The sequence below is a fragment of the Elephas maximus genome, chromosome 15 (genome assembly GCF_024166365.1).
Source record: "Elephas maximus indicus isolate mEleMax1 chromosome 15, mEleMax1 primary haplotype, whole genome shotgun sequence".
Lineage (NCBI taxonomy): Eukaryota > Metazoa > Chordata > Mammalia > Proboscidea > Elephantidae > Elephas > Elephas maximus.
Genome location: NC_064833.1, coordinates 12,649,366 through 12,662,315, shown reverse-complemented (window position 1 = coordinate 12,662,315; position 12,950 = coordinate 12,649,366). Strand labels below are relative to the sequence as shown.

General features: G+C 45.9%; 1 protein-coding gene across 1 annotated transcript in view; it reads right to left on the bottom strand.

Moving 5' to 3' along the window:
- The window catches only part of ADCY8 (adenylate cyclase 8), a 224,148-nt gene that overhangs the window by 7,539 nt on the left and 203,659 nt on the right, over positions 1 to 12,950 (bottom strand). The window contains exons 14-16 of the mRNA XM_049853746.1: positions 11,813 to 11,971; positions 6,785 to 6,931; positions 807 to 899 (exon numbers count right to left, since the gene is read on the bottom strand). Of these exons, the coding sequence (XP_049709703.1) occupies positions 807 to 899; positions 6,785 to 6,931; positions 11,813 to 11,971 (399 nt within the window). The remainder of the gene's footprint in view (positions 1 to 806; positions 900 to 6,784; positions 6,932 to 11,812; positions 11,972 to 12,950) is intronic.

Sequence of the window (12,950 nt, the reverse complement as noted above, 5' to 3'; positions counted from 1 at the left end):
GACCCAAGCCATGATGATATTTTCAATTGCCTGATATGCATGCGAAAGCTGGACAATGAATAAGAAAGATCGAAGAATTGATGCCTTTGAATTACGGTGTTGGCAAAGAATATTGACTATATCATGGACTGCCAGAAGAATGAACAAATCTGACTTGGAAGAAATACAGAGTGCTTCTTAGAAGTGAGGACAGCCTGGCTTCGTCTCATGTACTTTGGACATGTTATCAGGAGGAACCAGTCCCTGGAGAAGGACATCATGCTTGGCAAAGTAGAGGGTTTGCTAAAAAAAGAAAGACCCTTGATGAGATGGACTGACACAGTGGCCGAAAAAATGGACTCAAGCATAACAAGGATCGTGAGGATAGCACAGGACTGGGCAATGTTTTGTTCAGTTGTATGTAGGGTTGCTATGAGCCAAAACCAACTCAATGACATCTAACAACAATCACAAGCTTTGAAGGAGAAATCAAAACTAAGAATAAGAGGCTAATATCAGGGCTTTAGTAACACGCACAAGTAAATCATAATTGGGGTATTTCCTGGCCCTGATTTTGTTCTTCCAGTGAACAGTGAGGTTCAGAATGAAGTCTAGAAGTTTCTCAGTCATAGAGAAACATCATTTCATCCAGTCAACTCTACTTACCTGGGAAGCAAATATTCATTACACAACTGGAATATCTAGTTCATCAGATTTTCTCCCCACTGTCCCCCAAGCCTCCTGGTGAAAGAGGTCTTACTGCCTTCAGCAACCTAACGAGAGCGAGGCTCCTGCCATAGGTGAGCTGAGTCCAAAGAGTCCTTTACCTGTTTTTCAGGTGACAGGCCTGACACTGCCATGTAGGTGCTGCCAATGGTCTTGATTTTTTCAATGTCTTGAAACCGGTCCTCGCTGAGCAACTGAAAGAGCCCCAGGCAACCGTGTTAGTTTCAGAGTTTGAGCTTCTGGCAGGCTGGGCTCCCGAGAATGGGCCCTGGCTCACCACAAAGATGAAACTTGGATGGGCTTAGCATCTGTGAGGTAGCTGCTTTTCTCTCTGAGGTTTTTATATTGGATCAGTCAACATGTATTTATTGAGCAGCTACTAAGTGCCGGGTTCCAAGTTGAGTGACCAGATACTCTTTAGGGAGTAGGTCTGTTTATGTGAATCTCTGAAATAAAAAGAGCTATCTCATTGGTTTAAAGAAGAAATCACAAATGTTCCCAAGACCATCAAGAAAACTTTATGGCTTTACTTTCAAAATGTTTCTAGAATCTTACAACTGCTCACCACTTCCCTGCCAGCACTCTGGTCTAGGCCACCATTATCTTTCACCTGGGCCATTGCAATGGCCTGTCTGCTTCTGCCCTTGCTCCCGCACGTCCAGCATGGCGGCCTGAGTGGGCCCTTTCAAATGTATGTCAGACCCTGCCCTCCCACTGGCTTCCTGTTCCACCCAGGGTCAAGGCAAGAGTCCTTACTAAGACTGGCACAGCGTGCCGGGCACTGTCCCTTTGCCCATTCCTCTCCAGCCACATTCGGCCTCCTTACTGGCCCTGGAACAGGCCAGGCCCATTTCTGCCACAGGACTTTGGCATTCGCTGTTTCCTCTGTTGGAACCCTTTTCCCTCAGAATGTGGAGCCTGGTGTGACTGCACACGCCACATGCCCAGGAAGCCAGCCCTGGTGGAGGAGTTAGGCTTAAAACTCGAATCTCCCTGACTCCCAAGTCTAAATTCAGGCCTATGTTCCTAGTGTTGGCAGGTACTACTTAGGTGTGACTTCTGTTTCTCCGACTTTTTGCCTTCCTTTAATATTGCGATATCCTTGGGGGCTCAGTCACCTGGGGGTGGGCAGACAGATGGGCCAGATGGAGAGAATGAGGTGGGTTTCTACAGAAGAGCTTGCTATGGGCATCCTTTCAAAATTAATCAGGAACTAAGAAAACTTTCTTGGATAAGTGGAAATACAGGCAGGTGCTTTTGAGATTTGCACTGGGGTTTGTGTGAGAGTGTGTGTGAGAGAGTATGTGTGAGAGTATGTGTGAGTGTGTGACAGTATGTGTGAGTGTGTGAGAGACTATGTATGTGTGTGTGAGTGTATGAGTGTGTGAGCATGTGTGTGCGAGTGTGTGTGAATGTGAGAGTGTTGTGAGAGTATATGAGTGTGTAAGTGTGTGAGAGAGTGTTGTGAGAGTATATGAGTGTGTAAGTGTGTGAGAGAGTATGCATGAGTGTGTGAGGGAGTGTGTGTGAGAATGTGTGAGAGTATATGAGGGAGTGTGTGATAATGTGTGTGTGTGAGTGTGTGTGAGAGTATATGAGAGAATGTGAGTGTGTGAAAGTATGAGGGAGTGTGTGAGACAGTATATAAGGATGTGAATGTGTGAGAGAGTGTGTGTGTGTGAGAGTGTGTGAGTATATGAGAGTGTGTGAGTGTGTGAGAGGGTGCAACTGTGTGAGGGAGTGTGTGTGAGAGTATATGAGAGTGTGCGTGAGTGTGTGTATGAGTGTGTGAGACATTGTGTGTGAGTGTGTGAGAGAGTATGTGTGTGTGTTAGTGTGTGAGAGACTGAGAGTATATGAGAGTATGAGTATGTGAGAATATGTGTGAGTGTGTGAGGGAGTGTGTGTTAGAGTATGAGAGTGTGTGTGTGTGAGAGAGTATGTGAGTGTATGAGACTGTGTGAGAGATGTGTGAGAGTATATGTGTGAGTGTGTAAGAGGGTAGTGTGAGTGTGTGTGTGAGGGACTATGTGTGAGTATATGAGAGAATGTGAGAATGTGTGTGTGAGAGTATATGAGAGTGAGTGTGTGAGAGTATGTGTGAATGTGTGTGAGTATATGAATGTGTGAGAGAGTGTATGAGAGAGGGTGTATGTGCGAGTGTATGAGAGTGTGTGAGAGAATATGTGTGAGTGGTGAGTGTGCAAAAGTGTGAGTATACGAGTGCGTATATGAGATAGTACGTGTGTGTGTGAGCATGTGTGAACATGTGTGAGCATGTGTGTGAGAGTGTGTGTTTGTGTATGTGTGTGTGGCTCTATCCACAGCTGAGGCAGCCTTTTGCTTCTTGTGCTAAAGTGAAGCACTGTTCTGCCCTGACTGGGTTTCTGCCGGTTGTGCCCCGGGTGGCAAGCGGCCGCAGCAGCCTGCACATCCTCAGCCTTGGCTCAGGGCTGACATTGCCCCCAGACGCCATCACACAGGTTTGGTCTTCAGCTGTCAATACTTTAGCTGGGATCTTTGGATGCCTTCAGCTGCCCCCTCCCTCTGCCTCCTTACACCTGCGTCTTCCCAGCTCCTGCTGGCTCTGGGATGATCTGACAGGTCCTGCACCACAGGGTGGTGGAAGGGTGCTTTTTTCCTTTCTTCTGTCAAAGCCACTTGGCCAAGGGCCAACTTCTGGCCGGGGCAAAGCTGCCTCCTCCTTAGAAGTCGATTAGCAGGCAGCAAGAGGCTTCATTATTTCACTGAATATCCCCGTGGCAAATTTACCTACTATGCAGCAAAAGCATCTGGGGGCATAACGCGGTCCCCAATCAGGCCTTTATTAATTAACCAGTCGCATGGAGACTGAGATGTGAGAGGACTCATTAGTCCTTCTCTGAGGCAGGGCCGCTGGGTAAGGAGCCCGTCACAGGCGTATTGCAAACACAGTCTGGAGAGTGTGCTCTGTGCAGCGTTCAGCCTTCCTCTGAGCCAAGGCAAGGGCTTTGCATGATCTCAGGTTCCTGTGGTAATTGTATCAGCTAGAAGAGCAGCATTGTTACTGATGTGAGCACCACGGAGTCTGGCTGAGCTCAGCCAAGGCAGAGTCCAGAGGGTTCTCCAGACCCAGGGAACTAAGAAAGCCATGTCCGGGTGACCCAGGGGCCCACACGGGAAAGCTTGGGGTTGGCAAGCCAGGGAGTGATTTTTTTTTGTTTTCTGTTGACAACCTTCTCTTCCCAGCTCCCTCCTCCTTCCCTCTGTATCTCCTCCTCCTCTTCCTCCTTCTACTCAGCTCTGCCTCTCCTCTCTTTCACAACCTGTTTCTCCTACTCCTTACTCCCCAGACCCTCCTCTTCCTCCTCCTTGTCTAAGCCCCAAGTTCTAAAGACGACAGCCTCCTGGACCAATCCCCTTCTCTTCTCATCCTACATCCTAGTTTCAACCACCTGTGCAAATACCCGTCTCTGTCACTAGGAGCGCTGTCCCCACCTCAGATTTCTAAAGACTCCAGGCTGTCTAGAGCACTTTTGGGGCACAGGGTGCAAATTCAGTTCAAATTTACTCATTACAATTTAAAAACATGCTGGAGAGAGCGCTTATGAGATGTGTGGTGCATTAGAGTTTAAAACAGAACGAAGCCTAATGTCTTAACCTTTAGTCAGGTTTTTAAACTAGAGCTATATTTTTTATTTGCAAGTTATGTCCTGGATTGCTGTAGCCCATCTTGACCTTACTATCTGCCAGCTGGTTTCTGCCCACATTAATTAATTAACTGATTGATTCCTGCATCAAATACACCTTAGGCATCTGTTATGAGCAACTCTTATGGGCTGGGGACCTAAAAGGAAACAAAAGAGACATGGTTTCTGTCTTCATGATGCTTCTCGCCTAGCATGGAGGACAAGAGTGAAAGATGTCCCTAGGGAGTCTCTCTCTGGTCGCCATGCTTGTGGGGCCCTCTGTCCTGTTACCCTTACCATTGACTGCTTTGTGGAGAAGTGATGTATAGTCACCGCATCTCCCACTGGACTGTGAAGCCATGGGATCCAAGAAGTGACTGTGTCTTATTTCTCTTGACCCAGCCCACCTAAAATGGCTGTTGTTGAGTTTATGTCTTCAAAACCAGCACCTTGAAATGCCCTTTGAGTGAGAAACAGTGTGGCACAATGACTAAACACAAAACAGTATGGGAGACCTGAGTTCGCATCTCGGCCTTGCCACTTAGTGGAGTGTGACCTGGCATAACTTGTGTCTGAGTCTCAATTTTGTTATTTATAAAGTGAAGGCTAATGATGTCTATCCCATGGGCTCTGTGTGAGGGTTAAATAAAAATGAAATTTTAAACGGAATGTTGAAAATGCTTAGCATTTGTGGCAGCACTTTGTAAACACCTACAGAGATTAGTAAGATGGCTCTCTGCCCCTGAGCATGGAGGCTAGGGGGGGAGGCAGATCTGTAAACAGGAATGTTCTGGAGGGTTCTAGGTTCTATGAAGGAAGGGTTTTTCAGAGTATAAGTTTTCCATTGAAGGAGGGGTGATAGCATTTACTGGGTAGGCCAGGGGTTAGAAAGGCTTCACAAATAGAGGTGATATTTCAGTTGGCTCTGAAATGAGTATGAGGTTTTTGGCCAGCAGTGGAGTCCAGAGAGAGAGAGTGGGGTAGGGATGATGATGACACACTTTCCAGGCCGAAAGAGCAGTGCATGGAAAAAGCAGGTGGGCTGCATGGCTTGTAAGTAGTCAGGTGGTGCTGGAGAGTGGGCCCAGGAGGCGTGCAGGGGAGAGGGCACAGAGACGGGTAGTACAAGGCCTCAGGTAACTTGCTGAGGAGTTGGCAATGGGGAGCCACTAGATGGCTTTAGACTTCAATGGAATGTGACCAAATACTCCTGCTTCTGGTGGTTTTTGATAATGGATGAAGGCAGGGAGAGCAGTGAGGGGAGGACTGCAGTTGTCCAGGTGGGAAATAACATGGCCTGAGCCAAGGCAAGCGCAGCTGAGATGAAGAGAAAGGGGCAGGTCTAGAGTTAGGAAGAAGAAACCCACAGGGCTCAGTAGTAGCCGGATACAATGTAGAAGCTGAGGGAAAGGAGGTTGTTTAGGATGATCTAGTAGATGCTATAGGTGTCCCACTCAGATCTCCTTTATGGGGCCATCTCCAACTGCTGTGAGTGTTGGTTGGTGACGATGCATTGCTGTACCCTTTTTGGAGAATTTCCCTGGGTCAACGGAAGCCCCCTTGCTGGCAATACCTGGGAGGTTAGGCACCCCACCAGGGCTACCGAGAGCCAGTGGCTGACCAGTGCAGGTGGACAAAAACTGGACTCCGTCACCTCAGTGTGAGACAACTCTTTGGCACCATTTATGTTCCTGAGCTCCTGATGGGATCAGGCTGAGGCTTGACTTCAGCTAGACCCACATCTTTGCTTGGCTTCTTTTCTAGCATTTTATCAAAGAATCACTTAGTTCTCATCTCAGGTGTAGCCAAATGGATGAACATTGGTGTCCTTCATGATGGGGGATGTGGGACAAGGCCAACTCCTGCCAAGCCTAGTGATGTAGTTAAAGTGCGGTGTGAGTGTTTCCCCCCATAAGATGTGTTCTTAGGCTCATGAAACCTGGAAGAAGAAAGTACTCTCTGCAGCGTGTTTACACTTGTATTTAGTTCTCTGACCAAATGCTCATTGATAATTTTTGCTTTGGCACTTTGAGCAGATGGAGAAACGTTCCCATAAGTGCCCAGCTTCTGTGATGCCAGCGCCTGAGTAGCACTATGTTAGACAGGCCTCTGACCAAGGACTGGTTGTGCCATTTGCTACTGTATGACATTAGGTTAAGTTACCTAGCCTCTCTGAGGCTTACTCCCTTCATCTCTAAAACGGACAAACGATAGCATGTATCTCATGCGGTAACTGCAATAGTGAAATTAGATAATGGATGTCAGGGTTTATGATGCATTCTGGCATTTCTGTAAGAGCCAAAAATGGGCATTGCTACAAGGAATAACATGATCAATAGCATGGTCATTGCTACCATGAATAACATGATGATGCCCATTTGTGATTATAAATTTCTGAGGTTCAGCTTTACTTCATCGAAGTCAGCAATGATCTCATTCAGCAAGCGCAGGCATTCCACTCCTTGGTTGTTCATTTCAGTCTGGGAGTAAAAGTCGGCAAACCCTGGAATGGAGGCGAACATCACCCCAACAGCATCATAGGATTGAGAATACAGCTCCTGGTCAGAGACACACAGAGGGAAACATCAGAGGTGAGTTTCTGCCAATGACGACACCTATGCATACATGCACCCATGCACCTGCCCAGGTAATCACAGAGAGGACAGAGACTGAGAGCACTACAAGGTTCATCACTGTGTCACCTCCACAATCACAGTGTCATCACCATGTGAATTGGGACCGTGGACAATTCACGGTCTCCAACCTTAGCCGGTCCAGAGTTATGACTGCTCATTCTTTTGTCCTTGGTCACAGCTCCCTTCTCTGTTCTTCTCAGTGGCTTGTCCAAACTCATAGTTCTCTCCTCAACTTATTCCTCCACTGTATTCCTCTCACTAGATGACTGATTGTCTTGTCTCTGACTTCACTGAGAAAATGTGACTATTGCTGGTGACCTACCTCTGTTCCAGTGCTTACACACTTGTCTATATTCAAATATATTTTCATCTTGTTTGCTTCAATTCCAGATGATGGGTTTGTCTGTCTCCTGTTGAAGGTTAACACTTCTACCTGCGCTTTTCTGACTTTTTGAAGAACTTGCTCCAGCAGTGATGCCTTTCTTTCTTATCGCTTTCTCCTCTCCTCCTCTCCTGTTACTCTTCCTCCACTAGGTGTTTCCTATAAGTAGAATGATCGTGTGCCCTGCATACTGCAGATTCCTTTGGCTATCAACCAGTTTCTCTTCATCTCTGCACCCAAATTTCTCAAACTAGTTTTCTCCATTGCTGGTTCCTGCTCTCTTACTGTCCACTCACATCTCAGGCTGAAATGAAATAAATCTAAAACAGGTCAGCATGCCAGTTGAAGTGGAAAATTCAATGCACAAACGTCAATTCATATTTACTGGATACCTGCCCTATAACTGTAATGCTCATTGGTTCCCAGTAACTTCTTTTACCCCTTGTGACTTCAGACCTGTAGATGGTAATAGCCTCCCACCATTGCCCATCCCAGGAGGATTTATAATCCCTTCTTTATCCCTGTGGCTTCAATCAGGGACCCGATGGAAAAGAGGTAGCACATTCAAATGAAGAGTACTCCAGGAGGGTTAATTTACAGAGGGATTGATTGAAAAGGTGAGGGCAGATGTCGGGAAACCTTAAATCCTTTAGGAACTCAAGGCTAGCAGTAGAGCTGTCATCAGGCGAGGTTCCAGTGGATGAGAAGGCCCCAAAGGAGTGAGTTGATTTGACAATGGGGGCAGTATAACAGTGGCCTTGAAAAGAGCAGCGTGGAGGGACACAGCCACCCTTAGATGATGCCAAGGGAAACCACCAAGGTAATAGGTATCCTGACCTCACTCTCCTCTTCCCTCCCCCAATCACCTACCCTGCACTCCCCACTCTCATTGGTGGCCCTCAACTGGGTACCAGACAGCATGGGAGACCATTGACATAGCCCTTGCTGACCAGCCCCCCGAGAAGCACAGAGAGAGGGGGTGTGGGAATCTGGAGGGCCACACGAACAAGCTTCAGCCCACCTACCCATACCTTTAGAGAGACCTCCTTCCTCCAACTCACTCCAATCCACCCTTCTCAATGTGCCATCTGTTTCTTGCTATTTTGGGCTCAAAGAAGATAAAAACACTTTATAAACTGGGGAGGGATGGATGAATATAGAAAAGCTATTATTATTTTGTCATCCTCCTCTGGTTGGATGAACAGGTTTGGGCTTTGTAGTGGATTCTGAGCGTAAGCACCCCCCCCGCCCCCAGCCATCTGCCAACGTGAAGACTTAGGTCTCTCCTCTTTGCCCAGGGAGCTGCAGTCTGGCCCTTTACTTGCCCAGGTCTATCTGATTCCAAGGCTTGCCTGCCCTGCACCAAGTTAAGCCGCCTCTCTGCAGGGGAGAAACAATGCCCAAGACTTGTTGACTTAGTGTCCTTTATGTCATTTAAATGTCACCTCTTCAGAGAGGCCTTCTCTGACTCCCAAATGTAAATGCCACCCCTTTCACATACTCTGTTCCCTTCTTTGACTTCCTTTAACCTCTGAGAACTTATCACTACATGGCACTATGTTACATATTAATTTATTCTTTTTACTTTCTGTCTTCCCATGAAAATACAAGCTTCATTACAGTAAGGACTTTGTTCACTGTTTTACCCCCAGTATCTAGAACACCTGGCACATGGTTGGCCTTCAGTAAATACTTGCTGAACAAATGGATGAATGAATAAATGGTGGTAGGCCTATCACTGGGAAGCGTTAGAGAAAATAATAATGATGGCTTACATTAATTGAAAATAATCATAGCTAATAACTGTTGTGCACACAAACTGTGCCAAACGCTGTTTAAGTGCTTTATGCAGAATAGCTCATGTCAATGTCGTAACAATTGGATTAAGTTGGGAAGTATTGCTCCATCTCCCTTTGTAGATGGAGAAACTGAGGTCCAGTGACGTTCATCACTTGTTCATAGTCACCAAGACAGTAGAGGAGGAACCAGTATTGAATTTAGGATACTGAAGTGCTCAGCTGCTAACCAAAAAGTTGGTGGTTTGAACCCACCCAGAGGCTCCGTGGGAGAAAGACCTGGCGATCTGCTCCAGTAAAGATTAAAAAAAAAAAACCAAACCCAGTGCCGTCGAGTTGATTCTAACTCATGGCGACCCTATAGAACAGAGTAGAACTGCCCCATAGAGTTTCCAAGGAGCGCCTGGTGGATTTGAACTGCCGACCCTTTGGTTAGCAGCCGTAGCACTTAACCACTACGCCACCAGGGTTTCCAGTAAAGATTACAGCCTTAAAAACCCTATGGGGCAGTTCTACTATGTCACCTGGGGTCGCTATGAGTTGAAATTGACTTTTATGGCACCTAACAACAACGTATGGCCTTAATGTGTTTTTACCAAATTTAGTTTTCATATCAACTTAACAAAGTTGGTATTATTCCCCCCATTCATCAGATGAGGAAATGAACTCAAAGAGGTTGGGTAACCTGCCCTAGGTCACACAGCCAGTTAGTGGCAGAGATGAAATTTATGTTGGGCAGGTTCTCCAACTGGAAACTCATTGGCTGAGATGGATTGCCCTTGTCAGTGTCCTTCCTACAGCTCTTAATAAAGCCACAAGGAGCAGGCTGGCTTCCAGGAATCAGCAATAGCCTGCCACCAATGAACCAGCCTGGCATGGACCCCAGCTGGCCTTCCCTGCCCAGGGTGGTAAGTGCTATTTCTAAGCCAAAAGCCCAGTGGAATAGCAGAGGCTGCCAGAATCTCTGTGTGGGTGACAGAGCCAGAACAGGCTTGGACAGGATGTCGCCAGGGGGTGAAACTCTGTCTACTGCCCAGCGTTTAGCTGTTTGAGTCGTTGCTTGTCACTGTACCCCACACATGCCTGTACAGTGGGGGGCAGGACGAAGAACACTTCGGCTTTAGACATGCCTGGGTTTGAATCCGAGCTCATTACTCACTAGCTTTGTGATCTTGGAGCCTCAGTTTCCTCATCTATGAAATGGGAATAGTAATTCTTACCTCCTTGTTATACACAGAAGAAAATCCAAGTTTCCTCAATGCTCTTTGAGACTTGTGCCTTTGTACTATGATACTTCTGCTCTGGCCTCTGCCCTTCCTCTTAAAACACTAGGGGGCCTATGGTTTCTCCACCCCATGCCTTATTACTCATCGCAGTGCCCAAGACAATGTGGGAGACATAACAGATGCCAGATTAGTTGGATCTCCTGGGGGGTGCTTAGGGCTAAACAAAGAGCAGAGAATGAACAAATAAAAATAGCAGCTGAATTGACTTCACTGAGTGGCCATTAAGGCATAATATACTATATAATATACTAAAAACAGTTTTAAGTAGAAAAGCATTTTGTGAATACCTACTACCTGCTACGCAGTGTGCTAAGAGGTTATGTACATATACTCATGCATACACACACACACATGCTCAAGCACAAATGCATATATAAATGCAAACATACATTATACATGCACATATATTTATATATATATTATACATACATATGCATACATGTCTATCTATATAGTTGTTGGCTGCCCCTGACTCATGGATACCCCCATGTACAACAGAATGAAATGCTTCCTTGTCTCGTGCCATCCCCTGATGGGTTGTGGATAGAACCACTATGATCCATAGAGTTTTCATTCGGTGATTTTTGGAAGTAGATCACCAGGGCTCTCTTCTTAATCTGGAGGCTCCACTGAAACCTGCTCAGCATTATAGCAACACACAATCCTCCGCTAACAGATGGGTGGTGGCTGTATATATATAAAACAAAATGCTGTGCCGTTGAATCAATTCTGACTCATTGTGGCCCCACAGGACAGAGTAGAACTGCTCTATAGGGCTTCCAAGGAGCGGCTGGTGGATTCCAACTGCTGATCTTTTGGTCAGCAGCTCAGCTCTTAACCATTGTGCCACCAGGGCTCCATATATATATATATATATATATATATATATATATATATATATATATATGTATATATATATATGTATATGTATATGTATATATATATGTATATATATATGTATATATATATGTATATATATATGTATATATATATGTATATATATATGTATATATATATGTATATATATATATACACACACACATCTATAAATAATAGATAAATGTATGCACACATGTGAGTCTTGAACATTCCAATTCAATCCTGCAGTGGAAATCTTATTAAATCCACCTTACAGACTTACAGAGAGGCACCTGAGGCCGGGGGAGCTATATGTAGTCACAGTGATGGCAATTTGCAGATGTGGCGCCGTATGGTGGCATGGTCCCCATTCTGAGGCACCCACAAGAGGACAGGGGCATTCTCCCTGAGCCAGCACCCATGGGTCCATCGCACACGTCCCATGCCACCCTTCTGGCTAGCTGGCTGAGCCTGGGCTCACCTCGTTGTCCCGGTCTTTCTCCAGGAAGTGGCGGGCCACGTGGCTGGGCAGGATGTTCCGGAGCATGTTCTCGTTGTGTTCCCTCAGCTCCTTCATCTCGTTGATCTCCTCCTTGGCCTGCACTCGCCACAGGAAGTCCAGGCGGGCTGTGTACTCCAGCTGTGTTCACAGGAAAGAGAGGGAAGAGGCAAGGGGACTCTCGGGGTACAGGCCAGGTGCACACATCTGGGGAGGTGTGAATAGCTCCAGAACTCTCCTCAAACACAATAGAGCCTGATCTGAACATTTTGGGGCTGTTTTGCCTGGAGCTGGGAGATCAGAGAACAACTAGCTCCCACAGGGCTCCCTTCCTGGTATTATTGTACTTGGGGTTTTTATAATTGTCTGTGTGATTACCTCATAATGCCTGTGTCCAGTATTAGACTTTAGGTACCGCGTCAGAAGTCCTTTCAGTTGCTCAACATTGCATCCTGACCACGGAGCAGGTGCTCCATCAATACAGTTGACTCAACAAATAAGTCACAATAATAAAGTGAGCTCACACGTCAATGGTGCTTCTTATGTGCCAGGCATTGTGCTAAGCAATACATATCCATTAACTCCTTTAATCCATACAATAATCCTAACAGGAAGGTAGTATTAGCAATCTTCATTTTATAAATGAGAAAATTAAAGTAAACATGGTTGAGTAACTTGACGAAGTTCTCAAAGCTTGTTAGTGAGAAAGCCAGTCTGACTCCAGAGTCTGAGTTCATAACCACTGGCAATAATGAAGACATAAAGGAGCTAATAGTGGAAAGATCATGGATTCGGTTAAATATTGCTTAATGCCCTAATCCCACATTTAAGCACTGCACCCCTGGACAAGGGACTTCATCTCAGTTTCCTCATCTCTAAAATTGGGATGAACACCAACTACCTCACAAGCTGGGAATAGGAATTATTTGCTATGTTACTGATAAAGCACCTGGTTCATAGTAAGCACTCTACACACATCAGTTCTCTCTCTCTCTCTTTTATTGTGCTTTAGATGAAGGTTTATAGAACAAACTAGCTTCTTATTAAACAATTAGTACACATATTGTTTTGTGACATTGGTTGCCAACCCCAGGACATGTCAACACTCTCCCTTTCTCAA